A 26,651-nucleotide genomic window follows, 5' to 3' on the forward strand; every position below is an offset into this window, starting at 1 on the left:
GTATACATTTACTGCTTTTCTGCCTTAAGAAAATACAAGTTTAGGTCAAGTGTTAAGCTTTATCACTTTGACACTGTCCTTAACTCATAATGTAGGAATTTAAAAAGGACCTTAGCAGTTTTGCAAACATAAATAAAGCCTTAGTCACACTAAATTGAGATAACCCTAAAGATTTTTTTTTTTAGAGTAATAAAGTGACTTTCTCATATAAATAGTTTGAAAGGGTACTTAAGTTTTTCACCCAAATTGTGATGTACGAAAAAGTTATTATAAAGCAACTTATACGTCAAAGCCCCATGGAGGAGCCACAGCATTTATCTTGTTTATAATTTCTTTGGTATTCCCACTGTTTAGAGCACAGTTTAAACACCATGTTCATCTAAGATTTACTGGTTAAAAATGTTATGGCAAGGCAAATAAAAATAGTCAAACAGATTAAAGTTCACCATTTTAAAAAATTCAAGTTTTATATAGCTTGCTACAGCAGCTATAGATAAATTAGTCACCTTATTACAAAACTAAACCTTTGTAAACAAGTTTAAATTTTATTTTCAAGAACCAAATTGCACTAGTTAAGAGTTTATAAATTTTGAGAATCTAAAAACTAGATTCAAAGTACTGTATCACTTAATGTACCCTTTAAGGTAGCACTTATCTAGTCAAAAACTCCAATGATGAAATTCCTAGTTTATCAAGATAAACACAGTAACACCATATCAAAAAAATTCTTATGTCATGAACCATGGCTGGCTTCTATCCAGTCAGTGTTGGGAATGAAGTCATCTTTGTAAACAAGTCCTGCTGTTTCTTTAAACAGCGAACATAGGAATTAAATTTCCTCCTTAGTTAGTGCCAATTTTAAGTGGTTTTTTAAATCAAAGAATGCCAGTGAAACTTCTGAATCGGCCAGGATAGCCACAGCACTATTTTCCTGTAAAACTTAAGTAGTTAAGTTCTATGAAATGCTACGCAGCGCTTCATCAGTTCCAACTTGTTTGTTCAGTTAACTTTAGCGTTTTCCTGGTGGTTTTTCAGTGCTCTTCGGTGGTGTCATAATGCCTCCATTGCAAACTGGTGACAACTGTCCCCCCTTTCTGAAGGTGTTCATGTAATTTACTTCATCCTATACATGTGAAGAAATCACGCAGAGATTAACAGCTAAGATAAAGCATTGATATGGTAAAACAAAGTCAAACCAGACTTCTGTGTACTAATTTGACACTACTTAGGCCTAATATAATCATCTCTTTATGTGTTTGCAACTGTGATTAGTCATATTTTAGAGGTTCAACTGCCTGCAACTTGTATTTTTAAAAACTCTTACCTGGACTATTGGCATTAATCTTGAGACACTTCACAAATCTTGCTTTGACTTCAAAGTTATTTTATTAGCTTTTCTACATTTTGAAATCAGTGTGCCCATTGGAACTTTCTGTCCCCTTACCATCTTATATAACTGCTTGAAATATTATTCCGTAGTATCCTTACTATCAGTTTCAGTGACTTACCAAATAGTAAGACCAAAAAACTACAAGAAAGAAACATACCAGCATAGCCAGATAATTTGTATGTGTCTGTATATTGTGTCTGTCTTCCATAGAAATCTTCTTAAAAACCTTCAGCTTCACTGGGCTAGTACTTTTTACTGTGCTGACAAAAGGCACCATCCAGTCTACACATTCAGAAATGTTGTCCCATTCCAAACCTAGATAAAGAAAAGTTAGAAAAATGTAAGGTTACATCAGAAACATATGCCTACTTATTTGCTTGTGCTTCAAAATTTAAAGATAGTTAATTTAAAATTCATGTAAAAAAGGAAACCAAAACAAGCACATAATATAAACCAAAATCAGCAAGTTTATGTGGGATTAGCAGATGTAAACTACTGTATATAGGATGGATAAACAACAAGGTCCTACTGTATAGCACAGAGAACTATAGTCAGTATCCTGTGATAAACCATAATGGAAAAGAATATAAAAAAAGCATGTCTCTGTATGTATAACTGAGTCACTTTGCTGCACAGCAGAGATTATTAGCACAACGTTGTAAATCAACTATACTTAAAAAAAATTAAAAAACAAAAAACAAGTTTAGCAAGTCAAAACAGACTATCACTCTCAAATGTGTTTATAATGTGACTATTTTGAGGGAGAAAAAGACTTAGAGCTTCTTAGCCAGTACCTGCTGCATAGGAAACTGAAATTGTCAAAACCCAAAGAACTCTTTAATGTGGAGCTATAATTACATTGACTAACTTCAAATGGATTTAAATTCCATTAGACCTTACTTTTTGTTTGTGGATATTTATTGAGGATTAGAAAGTACTTCTAACAGAAGGGAAGATGATCGCTAAACTGCTAAAACTCTTTTCCATTAAAATTTTAAATTCTTGTTTAGCAGGATGCTAAGTTCAAAATAGTCCCTTTAAAAGTTGTGAATGGGTAAGAAGAGAACAAAATATACTGTCTTACCTGAGGCTTTCTTAACCACTTCAAGAGAGGTAAAATGGCACAAGGCAGCAGCAGCGAGTATTCTGTACTGGAACTCTAATGAATCGATGGCAAGAATACACAGATCTAAAAGCTAACAGAGGAAAAAGTATAAGAATTTAGGAGAAGGATGAGTACTACATGTCACTACTAAACATCCCTCAGCTAACATTTTAGATTGCTTATGATGTGGACCATATGCCAAGAATTGCTAAAACTACAGGGATCCAAAGAGAAATAAGCTGCCACCCTGAAGGAAGTTCAGTCTTGTTAATAAACAAGTAAAGGATTGTTACGATATAGCATGATGTGTACTATTAGGAAGTGCACCTGATCCAGAGTGGGAAAGACAGGGAAGACTTCTGCTTAAATGAGTCTTAAAATACAAGGTAGCCAGGAAGACTGGGAGGTAGAGAATGTTCTAGATATAGGAAACGGAATTTACAAAGATAAATGAGAAAGGATTACTTTTCTTTGGAACTCAAGTAGTTCAGAACACATAAGGTAAAAAATATGAAATAAGGAATATCTTTCCTTCATTATTTTAAAAAAAGGGGGTTGCTGGAGAGGCATGGCCTAGGTTAGATCATAAAGGGTCTTTAAGAAGTCAGAACTTTAAAGTTCTTACTGATTATTGAAATTACTAGAAGATTTTAAATCAGGGCAATTACATTTTAAGAACAATCCCTTAGACTATGGTGAAGCAGAAACACAAGAAGGGAACATGTTTCTAAATAGATGAATTAAGAGGTAGTACAATCCAGGCAATAAGAGATCTGAACAACGATCAGTGAAATTGTGTAAAAAGGTTAGATTTCAGAGGCCTGAGGTGATACCTGTCCAGTGAAATAAAACTTATTTTTGTCCCCATGGGTCCAGAAGACAGAAACATGAGTAGAGGAGTTGGAAATGAATTATTACTATTATATACCTCTAGAAACTTTCCACACTGTTTATCAGCTTATCAAAGGTTTGCCCTATCAAAAGCGTTTAGCTGCCTAGGATAATCTGGGATGCTAGGAAATCTGATGGAAAAGATTAATATGACTTCATTAGAAAGTTCTACAAAATGAACCAATTGTAATATATTTACTGGTTCTCCAGTTTTAGTGTTCATAATGAGTTTACTAGATTTAAAACACAAGTTGAATTTCAACGTAGGTTACTTAAAACCCATCCAGAGTACCACAGTTTCTTCAATTCCATGTGTAAGATTTTCACATCCTACACAGAATAAGAATCTGGGTGTTCTTCACTTATATATGGCAGGTACAGCAGCCTTAAGATCCTACTTATGAGAAGCAGGCAGGAAAGAATGGTACCGTCCTCCTGTAATTACTTTCTTAGAATATTTGTTATACACTGGCCTAGGAAAGTTTAATTTAAACTTAAATTTTTAAATAATGTTATAACTAAATTAGGTGATTTTAATTTTAACACGTAAAATAGGTTCCCTGTGTATTCAAATATAATTTTACAGAATAATTTCACACTATTATAAAACCTAAAACAACTGGCTGAAAAATACCTTTCCCCATGTTACATCAAAAAGAGGTATTTAACTCTCTACCTCATACTCCTAAAGAGTAAAAAGTGCTCATAATATATTTAAAGAAGCTTTTTTATTTATTTATTTATTTTTGGCTGTGTTGGGTCTTTGTTTCTGTGCGAGGGCTTTCTCTAGTTGTGGCAAGCGGGGGCCACTCTTCATCGCGGTGCGCGGGCCTCTCACTATCCCGGCCTCTCTTGTTGCGGAGCACAGGCTCCAGACGCGCAGGCTCAGTAATTGTGGCTCACGGGCCTAGTTGCTCCGTGGCATGTGGGATCTTCCCAGACCAGGGCTCGAACCCGTGTCCCCTGCATTAGCAGGCAGATTCTCAACCACTGCGCCACCAGGGAAGCCCTCATAATATATTTAAACGCAAGTTTTAAAACTTTGTTTTCTAGAATTTTCAGTAAGCAATGTAAATACTGGGGACAGAATTTTATGCATCAGAAGTTTTGTTCTAGTCAATTAAGGAATGAGTTTAATTCAGTATGCTGTCATTTTGTTGTGTAGCCTATTTAACACTATAAATACACTAAACAAAACCTGTAATTAAAAACATTAGCAAATATTCAATAAAAATATCAATACCTGAGCTATTTGAATGAACTTTTCCTGAGAATACTGAGGTAGAAGAACTTTAGGAGCATCTTTAAGAGCATCAACTTGGAGGAAGAGATTTAGCCAGGAGATGACTGTTACAGGACAAAGTTCCCATTTTAAAGCCTGTTAATGAAATTAAAATGCCTGTTAATAAATGTAGGTATATATACCACATTATATAGGTACTTCCTTAAATAGTCATTTAAGAAACTTTTTGCTTTGGGCATATTTCTTCCTATTTTCATAACAATATTTATAGATACCTCACAATCTAAGGCTGCTTGTGTTTTAGTCTATTATTGATACAGACCCCTTTATTATTCTCTAGTTATCTTTATTGACAAAGTTCCTTGGACCTATTTTTCATTCCTACTTTTCTCATTTCTTGCAGCCCCTCGTCTTCCAAATGTATTCTCTTCTTTATCGAAACTGCCCTTTTAATTTTATTCAATAACTCCACAGCTAATTCCATTCAGATCTCTGAAGAACTGATTCTACACTTTTTCTTTCTGTGATCTATAATGGCTTCTGTTCAACATGTAAAAGCTAAAAAAAAGACAAATCCTAATTTATGATATCTTTCTCTCCATGAAGCCCTGGGACTTTACCATTTATAAGAAGTCAAAAATAATTAGGAGAGAACAGAGAGTCTTAATGCCTGTAGGACCACCCAGAGAATTCCATCTTCCCATTATATATCCTCCTTATACTATACTTCAAGTCTGAATCTGGATAACTTTGTTACTAGAACATAGCAGAACTATATTCAATGTCTTATAATACCCTATAATGGAAAAGAATCTGAAAAAATATATATATATAAAACTGAATCACTTTGCTGTACACCTAAAACTAACACAACATTGAAAATCAAGTATATTTCAATAAGAAAATTTCTTTTAAAAAGAACAATATCAGCATGCCAACAAGATCCCATTCTTACAGAGCTATCAATCTGAATGTTTATAAACATAACAAATTTATAATGTATATAGATATCTTGTAAATGAAAGTCATATTGATTGTGTTTTCTTGTGTCCTATTTATAAAACCAGGATGCTCAAATTTCATAACATACCTTCTAGTAGCTAACATTCACCCTTTAATCTCTAATTCAAGGCCCAATTAAACATCTTAATGCTTCTCTACCCTTCTATTAATAGCCCTTCCCATGCATATAGAAAAGAAAAAAGGCAGTGAAATAATTCTCATTCTCCACCTGCTGGAAGAAGTGGAAACTCAGAACTAAGATTTGAGAATCACTGTTGGAATTCATTTATATACACATGCTATGCTAACTACCTATAAGTTTTGAAAGTGTTAAACACTTTTAAATTAAGAAATAATATTCTCAATATAGGAAAATTGAAAGATACAGAAAAATAGAGTTTACAGGTTAAGCAAATTCCCTTCCCATCTTAGAACTGGATCCTAGTACTAAAATCTCAGTTTTGACTACTTAACATTGTAGTCTTTGAGTTTAGTAAATTACAGAGTTATTAAATTGCAACTAGAAATAATAAAGATATATTATTACCTTTAAGATAATGAGTTCCATCCTTAAGATATCCTCTTCACTGCAAGCACCATCAGTGACATAAGCAAACTCTTGCAGCTTAGGAGCGTAGATTTCCTTTAAAATAGATTTAATTAATATCAAGCACAGTTGAGAGTGAGATTAAAACAATAGAATTATATACAAACCAATCTAGGCTTCATTTTTAAAGGACAAAATGATTATAAATCTTAATAAAATAATTCTACGATAGCCAAAGCAACCTTACCTTTAAAGATATTTTTCGTATCTGGGTATCTAAATTAGCCAACTATATTGATTGAAACATTTTTATAGAACTGATTTTGAATCTGAGTTAATAAACAATTAGACTATTTTAACCAGTCATTTCAGTGACTGGTTAAAACAAAAAGCCAAACTTGTTTTAGGATTGCCTAGTATATCAGACTAAAACAAGATACTCAACAAATAAGGTCTAGAAATTGAAAACATTAACTTTAGCCTAGTACAGAAGTATGGTTATTCAAACAATAATTTGTGCAGTTTGGTTGATGACAGGTCTGTCTTAACAGTTCAGAGAATAACAACTAGAATGATCAGAGGAGTAGAAGAGACGCTGCCACAGATGAGAACAGGCTAAAGATCAAGATTTCAGTCTAGAAAGGTATCTGAAACACACAGTATGATTCCAGGTAAGGATACACTGAATGCAAACTTACTCAGCAAATTTGGCAGAATTTGGGGATAGCCCTTAAGGCTCAAAAGACAAATGTGGAAGAGGAGAAAAATACACTGAAGGAAATTAATGCATGATTCACAGTCCCTCTTCTACCCTCAAAACAATACAGGCTTCAAAAATTTCAGATGAAGGTACTAATGATATCTGTTGAATTTAAGAAAAGTAGATTGAGATCATGTGAAGGAAAATCTCAGGCAGGAAAGGTGTTTCCTTCTGTCCTAGCACCATCATCAGATATAAAAATACTAGGCTGGATATAGACCATTATTCTAACCTAACATAGCATTTATTGCATTTGATTGGTTAATTAGGTTTCAGAGACCATTTTATTGAATCCAAGTGCCATAACTAGGTATAGAGAGACAGCGTTGGTCTTTCTGTTTGGCACAGTTAGCCATGGAATATTTCACCTAGATACTAGCTCCAGAATCAAACCAGAGACTTACAATAGGCTCAGATACTTTGAAGGGAACCATGATAATTATCCTTCCACCCAAATCATAGTGTTCAGCAAATGTATTGGAAAAAACTCACTCATCTTTCCTAAGGATTAATATATCAAAAGTGGTACACAGTATTCTCTGGGATTAATGCATTGGTTAAGACAAAAAAAGTTTGCGGTAAATATATCTATGGATAAACTTTGAGAACTTACCTCAAGTTTGGAAGCAATGAATAATGAGGTAATTCCAATGAGTTGAAGCATATTTTTATTTATATCCTTTTGTGTCAACATAAATCTATCAAAAAAGTCTTGCGCAAGATAAAATGTTTCCCTATGAAGTGTGTATACTTCACACACCTAGAGAAGAATCCATTTAAATATTATTCCATTAATTTCTCCAAATTAGAAAGTTACCTCTTAGCATACCAGATTTCAGAACACTTTCTGAAGCCCAACTTGCTTTTTAGGATACCAAAGCTAAAATGGGGGAAAAATTAACATGTGCTAATAGGATAAATCTATTACAGTCCTCTTAGTTTTATAGGTTTTTTTCACATAGACTTACTGTGTTTATTTCCAGATACATTTACACTTTTGCTGACTATGGATGAGTACTTTTTTCCTATTAAGTTTCTAATTTCTTTAAAATTAATTTTTATTGGAGTATAGTTGCTTTACAATGTTGTGTTAGTTTCTACTGTACAGCAAAGTGAATCAGCTTTACGATACATATATCCCCTCTTTTTTGGATTTCCTTCCCATTTAGGTCACCACAGAGCACTGAGTAGAGTTCCCTTGGCTATGCAGTAGGTTCTCATTAGTTACCTATCTTATTCATAGTGTCAGTAGTGTATATATGTCATCTAATTTTTATTGATGACAAATGGGTAAGTTTTTATGCTTAGTTTATACTCTAATAGTTCCAACTGATTCTCTTCATCATTCTACATATACATTTAACTACAAAATGACAACTCTGTTCCTTTCAATGTTCTTACCTCATTTAAGAATTATAGAAGAAAACTGAATGAATAACAATGGTGATTGACAAAATTTTTATCTTATTCCTTGTTTCTGACTATAATGGGAATTCCCCTAATGTTTCACTATTGTTATTAATAATAAGTAGTATCTGTCATTTCCACACTTAATATAGGGAAAGCTTTTAATTCTCAAAATAACTTCATGAAGTAGGAAACAGAGGGACAGACATACATGAGTTTCTAATAAACACTTAATGTGTTAAGGAAATCTATCCCTAGTTTATTGCATATTTAAAAATCAGGAATGTATACTGAATTTCAAAAAATAACTTTTACATCCATGATATATAACCTTATGATTTTCTCCCTTAAACTATTAATAGATTTTCAAATGTTGGACCATTTTTGCATTCCTAGATTGAAAGAAATACTAAGACAAAGTAGAGTTTAATGCTCTGCTGGATTTTATTTATATTATATTTGGTTTTGTATATATAATCATATATTTAATGGAAAATAGGGATAAATTTGATAGACAACCACTGAATAAAAATCAATGTAACATAAAAAGGCAAAATAAAATAACATCAAAATAATTGTGCTTAAGTTGCATCTATGATCATTAGACATTCAGAAAAGTCAAAATCCAACTACATTCTTGTACACACATGATTGAAACATAATCTTCCCTTCTAGTCAGAATAAGGAATAAGATGACCTGACTCAAAAGGACAACATTTTGCAGTCTTAACGAACTTTTCTGATAGCTTCTGAGATCTGTTCTGCCATGTGTTTCTCCACCAAAAAGCCTGTGGTAGTTCCCCCTTAGAGTTCATTGTCTCTATCTATATTAAAGACAGGGAAACTACAGAGCAAATATCCAAGGGCTGGGGGAACAGTAGTTTGTTATCAATATAAGTAATCATCTCAATAATTTTAGAGATTCTTTCAGAATTATTATCCAGAGAAAGGGAATGGGCCTAAACAAGAGAGGGCACAGATATTTAGGGACTTCTGGATAACTATTATTCCTTTAGATTAATGGTACAGCTCATTTCTGAAAGGAATAGAGGGATATAACAAAAGCAAGCTACATGGAGCCTCGAGGGCTTAGGGCTACTGGATATTCAAAGCCTCCTTATCATTTAGGATATAGAAATTAGGATTCCAAATCATAATTTGATTTTGGTGATGAAGAAAAGGACTTCTGAGGGTCCTGAAGCCTAGTCCTGGTTCTTTACATTGCACAGCAGAGTTCAAAACCTTGTCAAATTCTGTTCATCTTGAGTATCCTTGGCACCAGGCACAGTGCCTAGTACACAGCGATACTCAGATACCACAATTTCTGAACTGGGTTTGGGTTGTATGGGATCTAGTGGCTGTGTCCTCATGATTTTACTCTTATCAAGCAGACAGTCAGTTTCCATTTTGGTATCCTCAACTACAGTGAGTAGCCCCCCCCAGAATGGCTCCTGGCAATAGGTAATATACCATGAAGGCACATGGAAAGCATATTTATGTCTAAATATTTTTCCACCATACAGACAAAAAAGGAAATTTGTATTGCTGGAACATACCTCTAAAAGCCAGTCTAGAAGTATTGACCTCATCTGTGGCTCCAATTCAGAATGCAGAACTTCAAAATGTTTGTCATGAACATATCTGGTCTCTTTTTTTAACATGTTTAGCCAAACATCCTGTGAGCATCCCCAGCTATGGAAAGCAGCAAAATAATTGTGTGACCTACATAATATACAAGCTACCTGTTTCACATAGAGTAAACTCAACTTTCAAACACTGAAATCCAACTTTGAATTAGAATTTGGAAGGACAACCTCTTAAAAGTAAATCAGGAAAAATTGCTACTTTTAGAAACCATTTCTTTAGCATGAAATTATACAGCAAGAACTTGGACTATGAGAATCTAAATTGACAGATTTCAAGAGTGCTTTCTAGTCCCCATTTATTTATAATTTACAAAGGCACCTGTTTAAGATAACCATGTTTTCTCAAGAGCAACACTAAAAAAGTAAATATTTAAAGCATATGATCCCAGCAGAGACAGTCTCAATCACCTCCAAATAGATCATCACTACATTACAGTGGGGTTAAGGTGGGACAGTATGGAGAAGAGGAAGACTGGTGAGTTTAAATGTATGAGTCCATTAATTTGCTTATTAAAGCCAAATATAAGTTATTACACTACACATTTTATATAATTTGTACCTCTTAGTCATTCATTAACTAGAAAAAAAAAAGTATAGACCTTAATAAGTAGGCTTGGTAAGAAAAATAGCTGATCTATCAAGTGAAAATGCTGTACATGTTAAAATTCTTCCATGTTAACAATTTAGGTAAATTATTTAAACTCCATTAAAAAGGTGATTCAGGGTTTCCCTGGTGGTGCAGTGGTTAAGAATCCACCTGCCAATGCAGGGGACACGGGTTCGATCCCTGGTCCAGGAAGATCCCACATGCCGCGGAGCAACTAAGTCTGTGCGCCACAATTACTGAGCCTGTGCTCTAGAGCCCGTGAGCCACAACTACTGAGCCTGTGTGCCCTAGAGCCCATGCTCCAAAACAAAGAGAAGCCACCACAACGAGAAGCCTGTGCACACCAATGAAGAGTAGCCCCCCCTCACCGCAACTAGAGAAAGCCTGCGTGCAGCAATGAAGACCCAACGCAGCCAAAAATAAATAAATAAATCAATAAATCTATAAATAAATAAATAAATTAAAAGGTGATTGAGTTCTTCTGATAAGGCTTACAGTCTTCAGCAAGCAAGTGAAAATAATGATATAGAATCAATGTTTTAAATACCCATGTCATTTGCATATAGCATTACTGTCAGATAATATATGCTTAAAGACTAGTTAAAAAAAAAGCAGTATTTCTACAAGTTTTTCTAATAATGAAGGCAAAAAATAACTCAAAATAGCACCTTATATTACATCAGTAAATTTTAATCTCCGACATTAAATTACTGAAATTTTTCTTACCTTAAATCAGGCAAAGGTGAAGGATTAATGAAAAGATTTTTAAATCTGTAATTTGTAAATCTGGAGAAGTCGCTTGTTCCTGTTTCTTTGTGGGGTGTTTCAATGATAATGCAAGGACTGATCCCCCCAGATAATACAGGTGGCCAACAATTCTGTCATTTAAAAAAAATAAAAATATCTTTGTGAAATAGGAAACCAGCTTTTGTCTTGGATCTTTTATAAATGAAAGCTAATACTTCTAAACAGTCTACATTTTTCCCCAAACACCATCGTTAGCTAACATTGCTGATTAAGCTGACATACATATTTTATAAATAAGCCATATAGCTCATTTCAATCTTCATAAAGAATAACAGGTAGGATGTTTTAGACAAAATACAATTCTGGAAATACAAGACGTTAGGTATTGAGGGAGAGGAGAAACAACAACAAAACACGTGTGTAGTCAAATATTAATCACTTTCAAGATTATAAAATTTTCCCTCTATGTTTAGCAATAGTGGCCAGGGCACCTTGCTTTATAGACAGCTACCCCCGGCCCCCCACTCATTAAGGCCTGTTCCAGTACTTTCAAATACAATACAAAGACAAGACCTTAAAAGTGGAAACAATTACTTAAATACTTAAAGGACCTTTTCGCCAGTCAATGCTGGTTTCAAAGAGAACCACTGTTTCTAAAGTGTCTTCTGTACGACACATAGGAAGAATAGGTAGCAAAGGGCTGGGTGCCAGTCTGTCAGTGACCTCACATCCTATTTATGCCCTAGGAGCAACCATTAGGACTCTCCACTATAGTCAGACAGGGAACAAAGAGCAGTCCATTGGACAGATTAGGCGGGCCCTGGTGCACCAGGCAGCTCCTAGAGGGAGGGATTTACAAAGAGGAACCAGCTGCGTCAAGGCTTACTCTGTAGCTGTAGTAGGATTCAGGGACATAAAAACCACCCAAAGACAAGCGCCTTCCCGCTGACCTCTAGGGGCATTAAAAGTGTCAGAGGACCCTTCCTATCACAAAGCAATAACACAATTCTATTCTGTTTTGTCCTGCATTTGTCTCCCCCAAACCCAGCCCAGTTCTGCATTACCCTAATCTCATACTGATGTTTCTTGATGACCTTCTCCTCTTTTCTTTTTTTGACATCCTGGAAAATAGAAAAGGCCATTGTTAAACTAAGGTCCCTGCAAGGAATCTTCTCTTTCTCCTCTCTCTCTTCCCCCCCCTTAACTCACCTGGGCCGTTTTTCTCTTCTTGGCCTGAATTATCTGGGTTTCTTGTGGGGAATCCGTCTGACTGGGCTGGGGCTGCTGTTTAGCTTGTAAACGGCTACTATAGAGTTTTTAAAAAGGAAGTTTAATTAGTAAGTGACGCATTTCAAAGGCAGCAGCCAACTCTGAAACATATCTCCAAGACAAATAACGTTACCTGCGTCTTGACATTCTCTTCTTTCAGGTGTATGAAACCTCTGGAGGGGAGAGGAAAAACCAGAGTCAAATACATTGTCATCCATACTCTCCAAGGGCCATTCAGAGGTTATAACTAAGTCCCTCAGGAGATGACCTGAGCCGTCTTACCACGATGATTTCTGCAGTATATTAGTGCATGATTTCGGACTCATGCTTTTGGACACATGCCTGCATTTCCTCAACGAAATGTACAGCCCGGATGAGAGCGTCTTCAGAAATTTGCAAACCACCCTCAGCGCCCGGAAAGCGCAGGGAGGCAGATGGGTCTCTTCTGCGTCCTGCAGTCTCTCCCCCGGACAGCCCGAGTGGGGCTTGGGCAGCGCCCCTACTTCCCCCCTCCCATCCTGCCCGAGCCGCGGGGAGAGGGGGCTGTGGAGGCGAAACACTGTGGAGAAGCCGGTTCCGCGCCAATTTGGAGAGCGGCGGTGGCGGGGAAGCAGGGGGCGGAGGGAACTTGTGTCACGTCCTTCAGTCTCCTTTCCCTCCTTCCCAGCCCCAGCGGACCCTGCCCATCGCTTGGAGGGGCACCGGGACCCCGACTACAGATGGGGGATGGGAGTGAAGGAAAGGGAGTTCAATTAATAAAGGGGGAAACTGGGCTTGTGGGGGAACTTTTCTCCCCGTGAAGGAGACCCAGACCCCCATCCTCTCTCCTGTGGGATAGCTCCCCAAATGGGGATGGCAGAGAGAAGCCCCTAGAATGAGAGGCTTTCCGTGGCCTCCCACTTAGGGGCAGCCCTCCATCCACCGCCGCCTCCCAGGCCCCCTGCCAAGGGTCCTGACAGGGATGGAACGCGGGGACCCATCGACCCCAGATGCCTAGTTCTCAGCCCTCCCACTTTTCCTCCCCCAGGCTCCCGCCCGCGGGATGGATCGGCCCTGAGGGGGGGCTTTCTCTCCTCCCGCATCCCGCCCTACGCCCAAGCACCTCCTCACCGCCAGACCCGCTACAGCTCGCCTCTCAGCTGGCGCCGGCGCCAACCCAATATATAGGCCGGGCCAGGCCCGCCCCGCACGCATGCGCCTCAGACTGACACCTCCGGACCGTGCGCTCCCCTCCCCCGCGCGCCCGTCCGCAGGCCCGCGCGGCGCGCCCTGCCGTGAGTCCGCGCCCGCCCACCTCGAGGGGTCGCAGAGCCGGCTCGCCTAAGCCCTCGGTCCGCGGTCACCTGAACTTCACCTGCCTGTGCGGCGGGAGGGAGTCTCTCAGAGGCTCCTCTTCCGCAGCCCGGCTCCCCGCCGCTCGGCTTCATCTCCCGCCAGTTCGTTTCTGTCCCCTCCCTCTCTCAACTCTCGGACGCCGGGGGTGTCAGGCCGCGGCCTGGCCCCGGCGTACGGCCAGGTGGAGGCGGCTCGGGCGAGCATAGCGTGGCTAGGAAGTGGCCATCCTGTGGCGCACCCTGGCTGTCCCGCCTGGGCCTCCAAGAACCCGGGTTTTCCTAAGAGACTCGGGGACCAGGAGGGCCCGCCCCTGCGGGAGGAGCGCAGCGTTGGCTGGCGAGCTGGCCAATGGGAGGCGAGGACTGCAGCACAGCGTGGAGCGGCTGCAGAACGTAAACACAGCCGGGCGCTCGGCTGGCCACGTGTGTTCCCGCGCGCCACCCAGTCCCCTGGGAGCACCGGCGGCCGCCTGTGGCACCCCAGGACAGCCATGCTCAGGGATGCCTGTCGTGCACTTTGCTCTAGCCCGCCGACCGAGGTACGTATCAACCCTGTTTTCCCGCTCTCTGCTCCGCCGAGCCGGTTACCCTCCCCGTGGGTGGGTCATCCGCACCCCGCCGCCCTGCCACTGCCTGGCGGCTTCCCACTCAGTAGTTCCAGCGCAGGAAACGCTGGCGCCAAGCCGCGCGCTCCCTCTCTCCTCTCAATCTCCAATTATGGGGCCCCCAAGGGTAAACACCTCTCCGGAGCGGGGCCGAGGGTGGCATTGCCCCTTCCTCAAGAGAACAGTGGCTCTCCGGGGGTCACGCCGGGCGGGGAGAACGGTTCCACCACGTGCAGTCTCGGATCCCGCCCCGCCGCCAGCGCGCCCTGCAGAGCCCGCGCGAGCCGTCAGCGCGGGAGGGAGCCGACCGCCTCCGAGCTGTAATGGGAGGAGGCGGTCCGACGCGTTTCCCTCCTCTTCTCCCGTATCCAAAATTTGGGTTCCCTCGCTGCCTCTACTAACGCCCCGCTCCAGTGCGCACCAAGATTGGACATCTCCATGCCGTTGATACTCCGCATACTGGGTTTGCGGCGGGAGCAGTGGGGCTGGGGGACGCCGGCGGGAACAAAGACGCCCGGGGCGGAGGAGCCTTGCGAAGGCTTCCTTGAACCCGCGGCAGCTCGGGCCGGAAGCGGGCAGGCCGTGTTCGTCTCTCTGCCCTGACTCGAGTGAGCCGCTGGAGACGCCGAGGAGACCAGGCGTTGCGGCCCAGGCGGGAGCCCTTCCCGAGATGCACCAGGAGGCGGCGGCGGGGACCGTCCCGGGGTCCCCGCCCTGCGCCTTTTGTGTCGCGCCGCCCGTGCGGGGCTCAGAGCCTAGAAATAACGAGTGCTCTTCGGCCAAAGTCCTCTTTCAAGATTTTCCCTCCACAGTCTCGAGACGCCGGCAAAGTAATTGTTTTTCTCCCAAATTTACGCATGAGGAAATGAGTCTTGCTCAAGGTGACATGGAATCAGAAAAGACCCAGAATCTTGTCAGTCCCAAGAAACGTCATACTATTTATGATGCTTTGATGGCTTTCTCGGAGGGGTGAATTGGCTCTTTTTTGTAGTTACCTCAAAACGCCGTGCTGTTCCGGTGTAAAGCTTAGAGAGCTAACAGCGTGATAATAAGAAATGGGAGGCTTTCCAGCAAGCGCGGGTGACCTGAACATAAGCAAAACTGGTGGCCTCCATGAGTGAATTTGGTAGTCAAACCGAAAACCAAGCTTACAGTGTTGACGCCCATCACTGGGCCAACTAGTAGATTACTTGTAATTGAGACACCGTGATTAGAAGTGTTCTTTGGACAATGCCGTTGACTATGAAATGAACAGGGTGCAATCCTAGTAAAGGAGAAATTAAAAACAATCCTAAGACTGCTTTGTGTGGAAACGGACAGGGTGAGTTCTGCCGTATTACAAGTACCTGGTCACTGGTCAAGTGGGACTAAAAAGAACATGTGCTTACCTTTCAGATGGAGGGAACTTCCCATGTTGCTCTGGCTGTAAGTTATTGGATCCCTCTGAGCATGCGTTTCCTCTAGAAAAGATAAGACACTCATTTCAAGGGTTGTTTCAAAGATTAAATTTTATACTGTGTATAGAGACCCTCTCTTGCATGTGTACCTGTCACAGAGCAGATGCCAAGTGCTATCTTCACTCTCCTATCCACCCCCCTTACTAGTTTATACCTATAGAAGTTAAGAAGTAGTTTTAAGGATCCTGAATAAAACAGGAAGCCGAATTATGAAATTGCTGTTTCCCAGAGTTTTGTTCTTGTAGTTGTCCTTCTGGGTACCTATTTTAGGTATCATCTTTCAATATGTTGTCTTTGTTTCATATTTGTATATGTTCAATTTTAGCTCCCTCTTTTTCTACTCATCCCAGTTTTAAAATTCACTTACTTTGAAATGTATGGAATTCCTTTATACTTGTAATAATTTTAGAAACTTTGGCATTTTCTAAAGTATACTTTCTCCATTGAAGATGCAAAGTTAAAACACCATGGTAAATAAAGTATTGGCCTCTACAGTGCTTTCATTTTCAGGAAAAAGAAAAAAAAAAAAAGATTCTTAGAAGGACAGATTTTTTAAAAAAAATCAGGCCCAGCCCAGTTATTTCTTGTTTCTGCACCTTTCCTGTGCCGTATCTCCTCTGTGAAGCCTTCCCAGACTTCTTTCTCTGTACTCTTCGGTCATGCTCACCTCCCAGGACAATAATTACCAATTAAAATGTCTTTTATCTCCAACTAGGCCTTGGACCTTGTTTTGTTCATTTTTTTTATAGCCAGTACCCACCAGTTCAGAGGCATGCATACATAATAAGACATTGGTAAATACTGAATTGAATTATGGATAGGATATCCCATTATAGAACTTTAATTCTGTAAGGTTAGAGTAATGGATGAAAATTATTCCCAATTAATATTAGGATTTTTTAAGTTAATAAACTGTTTTTTAGAAAAGTTTTAGATTTACAGAAAAATTGAGCAGGTTGAACAGAGCTTCTATGTACTCCTCTACCCTTCCCCACCACAGCACAGTTCCCCCATTATTGACATCTCATATTAGTGGGGTGCATTTGTTACCATATGAACCAATGTTGATGCATTATTATTATAATGCAAAGCTAATAGTAATTATTAAAGTCCATGTATCATTCAGATTTCCTTAGTTTTACCCTAATGTCTTTTTACTGTGGCAGGATACAGGTATCACATTTAGAAGTCATGTCTCCTTAACGTTCCTCTTGGCTGTTGACAGTTTCTCAGACTCTCCTTGTTTTTGATGATATTGACAGTTTTGAGGAGTACTGGTCAAATATTAATATTTGGTAGGATACCTTTCTAGGGGAATTTATCCGAAGTTTTTCTCATGGTTAGACTTTCTCATGGTTAGATGGTTATGGGTTTGGAGGAAGAAGATCACAGAGGTAAAGTATCATTTTCATCACATCATATCAAAGGTACATGCGATCATCATGGTTTATGGCTGCTGATGTTGACCTTGATCACCTGGTAGTGTTTGTCAGGTTTCTCCATTGTAAAGTTGCCCCCCATCCCCTACCCTTTCCATACTCCACCTGCTCTTTGGAAGGAAGTCACTGTGTGCAGCCCACTCCTAATGAGTGGAATGTTATGCTCCCCCCTCCTTTAGGCTGAAATATCTACGTAATTTATTTGGAATTCTTCTGTGTGTGAGATTTGTCTCTTCTCCCCCATTTATTAAGTCATTCAATGATTTATTTATATCTTTATCTTGTTGCTCAAGTTGTTCTACCTTTGGTCAGGGTAATACCTGTTTATTGTTATAGGGCTGATTTGAAGTTAAAAATGAATGTGGCTAAATGATAATCAGCACTTCTCACGTAATAGGAGAGGAATAAAACTTTTCCCCCCATTTGATTAGACTTGCTTATTATCCCTATTGGCCAAAACACAACTATAGGAGAAAAATCCTTCCAAATTTTAATACTGGATTGCCCATCAGACTGTTCCTTTTATTGCCTCATTAAGGACATTTTTCAGTAAACTGGCTTTATTTTTTACATGGCAAGTGGTGGTACAATGACTCCTAGTGTAGTTTGGTGCCGCTGCCTTGATTTGTGCTAGGGCACCAACAGGTTTAAATACCATTGCACTTTCGTCATCAGAGCAAACATTAACACAGTGAAAAACACAAATGTCTTAATTTTATTGTGAAAATAGTTGTGACGTTTTGGTCCCCCTGAAACGGTCTTTGAGACCCCCAGACATCCATGGAACACACTTTTGAGAACTGCAGACCTAGTTTCCAAACCAGAGTGCTGGGAGTCATCTTAGTCATTCCTTTCTTCTTTTTTCTGAGCTCCATAATTACAGTTAGCACTTCCTGAGTAAGATGTTGTGAAGCTCTACTCTGAGCTTTCACATTGTATTGACTCCTGTAATCCTCCACCACTGTGAGCCAGGTACTGTTACTGTCACTCCCACTTTACAGATGAGGAAGCCAAGGCACAAACGTAATTTGCCCGAGTCCCATAGTAGAGTCTGGCTCCAGCCCCCCCCTCCCCCTCGCTGCCCCCAGTTACCATCACATCATTCCCAAATTCTCTTTTTTTCTTCTGCCTTAGTTCAGGACTCCATTCTCTCAACTAGTGCAGTAATCTCCTAACTGGTTTTCCTGACGTGTGTTGCCCCTTCAATTCTGCCTTACAGTGTATCTCCCAAGCTCTCTTTCTAAAGCACAGATCTGCCCACGCAGCCACCGGCCTGTTATGGATCACTTTGGGTTAAAGGCCAAAGCCCCTAACTTAACACACAAAGCCTCTCGAACCCAGGAAGTCCACCTGGGTGCTGTTCTGCACATCCCTGCCTTCTCACTTATGGCCTTTGCACCTGTACCTCTCCGCCCCACCTCCACTGTCTTCCCTAGCTAACTCCCAGGGATCTGTTAATATGCAAATATGCCTTCTGCAGAAGCTGTCCTGCCCTGCACGAGGGAGGGCTCTTCTCTACGCCCTTTCCTCCGCGCTCTTCTCGTTCTTGCCGCTACCACTGCCCTTCCCAGGCTGCTGGCAGCTCCTGGGGGCAGGGGCCGCCTCCGTCGCTGGGACCCTCACGCCGGGCCTGGGGCCTGGCTGACCACAGCGCCCTTTGTGGGATGAATGGCGGGGGCAGTAGAGGTGTGCTCCCTGGGGACGGCCCTCCTAACTAGACTCCAGTAACCGCTCCCTTGAAAGAGCTTTGCAGCTGGCACCTTGGCGGGCCAGCAGGGCCGCGGGTGAGCTCTGCCCTCTAGAGGCGGAACTGTTCCCGGCCTCGGAGGCTGCAGAAGCACTACGGAGACTAGGCCGAGAGCGCTGGCTCTGCGGCAGCTGCCCTTGGCCGCCATCTCACAGGGAGGCCCTTGAGAAGGAAGGCATCGTAGGGTGTGAGAGCTAGAGGGCACCCTAAAGACGATTGGTCCAGCCCCCTCAGGGTTCATGATAGTCCACCGTGCGAAGAAAGAACAGGGATAAACGGCAGCGTTGGAAATCCAGAAGCTCCGGGTGGAGGTTGAAACAGGCAGGGGGGCGCTGGTTGGCTCAGCCTGCTCTGGGCCAGGCGCTGTTGTCGTTAACTGCAGGGCGTGGACTGTCCACAAGAGCTTACATTCTGTTGGTGTTGGGACAGAGAACAGATGTGTAACAAATAACTATCAATGAGCACTATGGAAAAGGTAAAATGTTCTAACAGGAGAGAGGGGACTACTTTAGCTGTAGGGGGTAGGGAGGGATATGGGATGGACTCAAAGAGGAGGTGCTATTTTACCTAGTGCATTCATTAATTCAACAAACACTAGGGCATAATATGTAATAAGGTAAACAAAAATTCCTGTCCCTTCGGAGCTTAATTCTAGTATGGGGGGGGGGGCGGGGCATAGAAAACAAACATGTCAGATAGTAATAAGAACTCAGAGGAAAAATACAGGCAGCGTAAGGGAAGTGATGGGAAGTACTATATTAGATAGATGTTCAGGGACCTCTCTGGTGTGACAGCTGAGCAGAGAGCTGTGAAGTGAGAGAACAAGCCGTGTGGATAAGGAGGAAGAACATTCCAAGCAGGGGAAGCTTGGCATAGTTAATGGACCACAAGGAGGTCAGGATGGCTGGAAGGGAGTGTGCAAGGGACAGAGTGGGAGAAGAGGCAGCAGGAGGAAGCGTTTTAAAATGATCAGCGTGACTGCTGTATGGAGAACAAATTCTAACGGGGATAGTAGAAGCAGGGAGACCACTTAGTAGACCAGTCGGTCCAGGTGAAAGACTGTGCTAGCTTGGAACAGGGCGTGGTTGCAGGGTTGCATTCAGGACATATGTTGAAGGTAGAGCTGAAAGGATGTACTGATGGATTAGATGTGTGGGATGGAGACAACCCAAAGGTGAGCACCTAGATGAACGTTTGTCACTTATTGGAATGGGGAACATGAAGGGAAAAGTGGCTTTAGGGCAGGATGAAGTCAAGAGTTGGTTTTTGACAAGTTAAATGTTAAAATGTAGGGGAAAATTTTTATTATAAAAATTTTAAATGTTCAGCAAAATTGAAAGGATTTTATCATGGGCACCCATATACTCACTACCTAAATTTCACCAACATTTTGCTATGCTTGATCTCTCCATCTATCCATCCCTCTTCCATCCATCATTCCATTTTATTTTTTGATGCATTTCCAAAAAAAAAAAAAGTTGGGGTTATCAATACACTTACCCATTAACAGACTTCAATATTTGTTTTGTTTTTGTTTTTGTTTTAGTTGAAGTAGAGTTGATTTCTAATATTAGTTTCAGGTGTACAACATAGTGATTCAATATTTGTATAACTTATATTCCATTTAAAGTTATTATAAAATCTTGGTTATATTCCTTGTACTGTACAATATATCCCTGTATTTATTTATTTTATACATGGTAGTTTCCTCTCCTCTTCCCTCTCCCCACTGGTAACCACTAATTTGTTCTCTGTATCTGTGAGTCCATTTCTGTTTTGTTATATTCATTTGTTTTATTTTTTAGATTCCACATATAAGTGATAAAATACAGTATTTGTCTTTCTCTGACTTATTTCACTAAGCATAATACCCTCTAGGTCTATCCACATTGTTGCAAATGGCACAATTTCATTCATTTTTATGGCTGAGTAGTATTCCATTGTATATATATACACATCCTCTTCATCCATTCATCTGTTGATGGGCACTTAGGTTGCTTCCATATCTTGGCTATTGTAAATAGCGCTGCTATGAACATTGGGTTGCATGTACCTTTTTGAATTAGTGTTTTCATTTTCTTTGGGTATATACCCAGTGGTGGAATTGCCAGATCATATGGTAGTTCTATTTTCAGTTTTTTAAGGAAACTCCATGCTGTTCTCCATAGTGGCTGCACCAGTTTACATTCCCACCAACAGTGTACTAGGGTTCCCTTTTCTCCACATCCTCACCAACATTTGTTATTTGTAGACTTTGTGATGACAACTATTCTGACAGGTGTGAGTTGATATCTCATTGTGATTTTGATTTGCATTTCTCTGATGATTAGCGATGTTGAACATCTTTTCGTGTGCCTGTTGGTCATCTGTCTATCTTCTTTGGAAAAGTGTCTTTTCAGTCTTCTGACCATTTTTTTAATTTTTTTTTTTTTTTTTGATATTGAGTTGTAAGAGCTAGTTATATATTTTGGATATTAACTCCTTATCGGTCACATCATTTGCAAATATTTTCTCCCATTCAGTAGGTTGCCTTTTCATTTTGTTGATGGTTTCCTTTGCTGTGCAAAAGCTTTTAAGCTTAATCAGGTCTCTTTTGTTTATTTTTGCTTTTCTTTTTTTTTTTTTCGCCTTAAGAGAAAGATCAAAAAAAAAAAATGCTGCAGTTTATTGTCAAAGAGTGTTCTGCCTATGTTCTCTCCTAGCAGTTTTATGGTTTCAGGTCTTACATTTAGGTCTTTAGTCCATTTTGAGTTTATTTTTGTATACAGTGTGAGAAAATGTTCTAATATCATTCTTTTACATGTGGCTGTTCAGTTTTCCCAGCACCATTTATTGACGAGACTGTCTTTTCTCTATTGTTCAGTATTTGTTTAGTATTTTTTTCCTTTGAGGTAAAGTTTCAATGAAAAGTACAAATATTAAGTGTACATTCTTAACAGATAAACTTGCGTAACCCAAACTCCTGACAAATTATAGAACATTACTGTCACTTCCAGAAAGTTTCCTTTCCCTGTTAATTCCCATTTCCATCTTCCTAGAGACAGCCACTGTTCTGATTTTTTCCACCATAGATTGGTTTTACTAGTTCTTTACTAGGGAGTATTTATATATATAAATATATATGGATAAATGGAATCTCACATATACACTCTTTTGTGTCTGGCTTCTTTCTTCTTTGTGGACAAAGCATATTCATTTCTTTTGGGTAATACCTAAGAGGGGAATTGCTGGGTCATTAGGGTAGGTATATGCTTTAGTTTTATAAGATAACTGTCAGACCTTTTCCAAAGGCCCATCAACAAAAGAATGCATAAATACATTGTGGTGTATTCATATTATGGAATGCTGTGCTATGGTTAAAATCAAGTAGAGCCACATGTATCAACATGGGTAAATTTCAAAAACATAATTTTTGGGGGGGCATATTTTAGATCAACACATGCAGTATGATACCTTTATATAAAATTTGAAAGCTTGTGAAAGAAATATTATATATAGTTATGGATACTTACTTATGCAGTAATAGCATAAAAGCAAGCTTTGCAAAAATAATCAATTTCAGGATAGTGGTATCTCAGGTGGGGGTTGGAGAGACGAATGGGATCAGAGGGGTTCATGATTGGCTTCAACTATATCTGTAAAGTTGTATTTCCTTAAAAACATCTGAAGCAAATATGGTAAAAGGTTAAGATTTTATAAAGTTGGGTGCTAGATACATGTTCCTTATATTAATCTCTAGTTTTTGGTTCACCTTATCTAAGGTGCTGCCCCTGCCCTCTACTTCTGCAGGTGGTGGAGACTGGGCTGAGCCCGGATGTGGGAGCAGAGCTGCTTGCTCCCACTCTGTCTCACTCACGTGGCTGCCACGGTTCAGGGGAAGCTCCCCAGAAACCCCAGGTAGGACGGCCTGGCAGACAGCACCCTGACCTGCTCCCGGTTACCGCAGCCTTGCAGATGACTTCCAGCCCTGCCTTCCCCACCTCACTCCTAAATTTAGGTCTGTGACCTGGACCTAGCTCTCCCTCCAATCCCAGTTCCAAACCCTACTTAAAATTGAGTTTATTTTAAAATATCTGTTCTGTTCCATTGTTTTGGGGTTTTTTCTTCAGGAACTCTGACTTTACACTTGTGTAATTTCCTTTGTCTGTCTTCCCTATCACTCCCTCTCTAATGATTTTTATTCATTTCCATTTTATCTTCTTCACTTTTATTTCTATTCTTTTTATCTTCCATGGTGTCCCTTAGAGTGGTGTCTCCTCTCTCTTGTGTTTCTTGTAATTTGGTTTTTGTATCTGAAATGTTTTGTATTTATTTTTCTTACACTTATTTAGTAAATCTACCCATTTCTGTTCCCTGTCCTCCTCTTGTCTGTCACCTTCCGTTCCTTGACCTCACCATCACTTCCTTGAGTTATTTCTGCTTTGTCAGCTCCCTGCATAGCTGCCACTGCCTTGTTACATTTTTGAAAATTCGTAATAGGATGTTGGGTTAAAATTTTCTTCTGCTTTGTGGCCACATTTCTCTGATGAGTTTTCTTAGTCTGCAGGGAAGTTTTGTTACTCCTTTTCAGATTTTCTTCTGACGGTACCTTTGTATGGATGTTTTTCTTATAGTACCTTTGATTGGATGTTGAGTTATAAGTTTTTATCGTTTGGGAATGAGTTGGATTTTTCTAAAACAACTATTGGCAAGAGAATCCCATGATAGGAACAAGGGAGCTTTCCTCATTTCTCAGCTCAAGGCTTCCTTCTGTCGGTCTGGGGGTGTGTACTTTACTTTAGGGCACCTACCTGTAACGGGACCTCCTCTCAATTTAGGATTCTAACCTGGCTCAGCTGAGCTCCTACAACTAGTCTGGAGCTCCCCTTGTTCCTCCCCCAGCCACTGGTTTCCAGGCATTCTGCCCCTTCCTGCCAGCCTGCTCTTCTCATTTTCCTAAGCTGCACCTGTGGGTCTGCCAGGCACTTACGGATTAATTTCTTCCTCTCCCAGTATTCGTGCCCTCTTCCTTCTTAATCCTGCTCACATCTATTCCCACCCAGGCTGAGCACTCTCCTGAGTTGAATTTTTGCTGAGAATTGCTGTACCTCCACCCTCTGGACTCTTGTGCCATTTCTGGTCTTCCCTGGGGCACCTGCTAAACCGCACGTTATGGTTTCCTGTGCTGGTTCGGGGAGTGGGGGGTGATGCTATACACCATATGAAGTTTGTGAAATTTCTCACTTCCTTGTTTTACTGAAGATATAAGCATGTAGGCGTTTCATACCCTTGTTCTCATTGCTCTGAATGATTTTCAGGAAAATTGGAAAGATTCTGAACAAAGCTGTCACCACGTACCCTTCAGGCTGACCTAGAGTCCTTAGCCAGGCATTCGAAGCCCTCCACAGGCTGACGTTGGTTTTTCTCCCTGCTCTTAGGTGTGACCACGGGTCCAGCCAGACTAATCTCCCACCATCCTAGGAACTCACCATGCACATTCCTTCCTCTGTGTTCTAGCTGTTTTCCACAATTGCAGTGTTCCCTTCAGGGGCTTCTTTACAGTAGCCATTGTTTTTGGTGACCCAGCATGTATTTCTCCCTTTCTCTACCACCCATCAACAGGGATAGATGCATAAACCCAGCTTGTTAATCATGGTGCCCCTTCCCTGGGCAACAGTTTCAGGGAAAGCTGAATGGTCCAAGTAGGGCCAGAGTCCCTCCCTGACTTCCTTCCACTAGAGCTAGCTGGGAAGCCTGCCTCTTGCCTCTGGTGTCACTGTGTCAAAGAATATTCATCTGGAAGAACACACCATCTGCAAAATTAAAGGATATGGTGATACAGAGAGAGAGAGAGAGTTTCCTTGTTTAAGTCCTGGATCCACCCTGAAGTTCCTGGTGACATAAGCCAGTCGATCACCGTTTAGATTAAGTGCAACTGAAAGACTCCTAACAAACACAACTTACTGTGTTCTCCCATCACCCTGGTGTTTTTACCTGTCGTAACACACATCACACCATATGGTGATTGTAATTGCCTGTTTATTTGTTTGTATCCCCCACTGAAAGCCCTTTACCGCAAGGTCCACACTGTTCACCATTGGGTGCCGGGTACCTTGCATTATGCCTGGCCAGCATTGGGCCGTCATTTAGTATTCAGTTGAAACTTCATTTCTGCCTTTCCTAATTCTTCCCATCACTCAAGGTCTTAGACTCCAAGTTCTTTTTGACGCATTCCACATCAAGTTGGAGAATCTACATAAAATGTCCAGGATAAAGCAGGCTCTCATCAGAGCTGCATCCTCCTCGTCCCTAGTTACTCGAGTCAGAAGTGATGTCTCCCTCGTGGGAGCTCCTATACCTCATTTAATCAAATGGTATCTACTCATACTGTCTTAAAAGAGAAATGCAAATGACTTATAACTAACGTAAGTTTTCAAATGTGATTGTAAATGCCAGAAGCAAGGACCTAGTACAGTGCCTCATATAAAAGAATCCACAGTTGTTGAATATACAGCTGAATATACAGCACAATGATCAATACTTTAGAGGTTAAATGGAAACTGGTAGTCTGTTATTGGCTGTGGGAGTCCTTATGTTAAGTGAGTCACGGGGTAGATTCAAAGGAACCTGAAAGAAGGATAAAGCTGAATCACACTTTTGCAGAATGCATGAATGCTGTTTGAAAATCGAATTAAGCCATAACAACTGACCACAGCTGAAAAATAGTCGTGGTTATTTTCTACGCCCAAACGTCTCATTACTTGGTAAAGGCTGTTAACTTGTCCAAGCTGAATAGTTGGAAGGAGAAATGAGGCATGAGGAGGGCAAGTTAGAGTTTATTGTGCCTTCCCTTTCGATAAGGGGAAACTGAGTGTGGCTAGGAAAAGAAGCCTGAAGCTCTGGTTCCAGAACTATGTTCATACCTCTCACATCAGCCTCATATTTTTTTTTGGCTGTGTCTTCCATATATAATTAGTGATAGCCTGATTGATTCAATTCTTCTGGTGGGATGTAAGCTCCAAAAGGCCAGGGACTTGGTCTGTCTTGTTCAATGCTGAGCCTCCCAACACCTAAAACAGTGCCTAGTCCTTATGTCTGGGGCCATAGTAGGAGCTCCATACATATTTATTGAATTCATATCTCTACAATACTGGACACAGCTTGTTTACCTTTTATGTATCTTGCTAAAATATTTATATGTCCAGATTTCCTTTTCTGATGCAGATGTTAAAAGAACATCTTCAACTCCAAGTTCTATGATATCAGTGACCTCCAGTGTCTTATTCACTAAAGTATCTCTAGTGCCTAAAACAGGAGACGTTCTGTCAATACTTATGGAATGAATGATTTAAGTATTTGATTAGTGAATTTTAAATTGAGCGAAAAAATGGAAATGATTGGCTCAGACTTTTTGGGGTTTTTTTTGGAAACTTTATTTTCCGTCAACCTACTTTCATTTTACGAGTTTGCGGAAGA

General features: G+C 40.6%; 1 protein-coding gene across 7 annotated transcripts; it reads right to left on the reverse strand.

The window, feature by feature from the left end:
• Window positions 1-481: 481 nt before the first annotated feature.
• On the reverse strand, window positions 482-14,145 carry CCNE2 (cyclin E2). 7 transcript variants are annotated; one of them, XM_068525564.1, is made up of 12 exons: window positions 13,969-14,145; window positions 12,748-12,787; window positions 12,555-12,648; window positions 12,410-12,466; window positions 11,325-11,476; window positions 9,902-10,037; window positions 7,552-7,698; window positions 6,179-6,274; window positions 4,630-4,764; window positions 2,475-2,586; window positions 1,548-1,705; window positions 482-1,123 (listed from the first exon to the last, which is right to left on the reverse strand). In XM_068525564.1, exons 2-12 carry the CDS (start codon window positions 12,759-12,761, stop codon window positions 1,010-1,012), a joined length of 1,215 nt encoding a protein of 404 aa, XP_068381665.1. In that variant the 5' UTR covers window positions 12,762-12,787; window positions 13,969-14,145; the 3' UTR covers window positions 482-1,009. The 7 variants fall into 7 exon arrangements, with proteins under 7 accessions (XP_068381665.1, XP_068381666.1, XP_068381663.1 ...); XM_068525565.1 differs by lacking the exon at window positions 13,969-14,145 and adding an exon at window positions 13,725-13,743; XM_068525562.1 differs by having other exon boundaries at window positions 483-1,123; window positions 12,555-12,651.
• Between the last annotated feature and the right edge of the window lie 12,506 nt (window positions 14,146-26,651).

The sequence above is a fragment of the Eschrichtius robustus genome, chromosome 17 (assembly GCF_028021215.1).
Source record: "Eschrichtius robustus isolate mEscRob2 chromosome 17, mEscRob2.pri, whole genome shotgun sequence".
In the NCBI taxonomy this organism is placed as follows: domain Eukaryota; kingdom Metazoa; phylum Chordata; class Mammalia; order Artiodactyla; family Eschrichtiidae; genus Eschrichtius; species Eschrichtius robustus.

What these genes read in the sequence shown, in the direction of transcription:
- CCNE2 (XM_068525562.1), bottom strand. An exon ending in TCACCTTTGCCTGATTTAAG is followed by an intron (nt 10,038 to 11,324) that starts GTAAGAAAAATT and finishes TGCTTTCCATAG; the next exon opens with CTGGGGATGCTCACAGGATG. An exon ending in TGGAACTCATTATCTTAAAG is followed by an intron (nt 4,765 to 6,178) that starts GTAATAATATAT and finishes TTTCATTAACAG; the next exon opens with GCTTTAAAATGGGAACTTTG.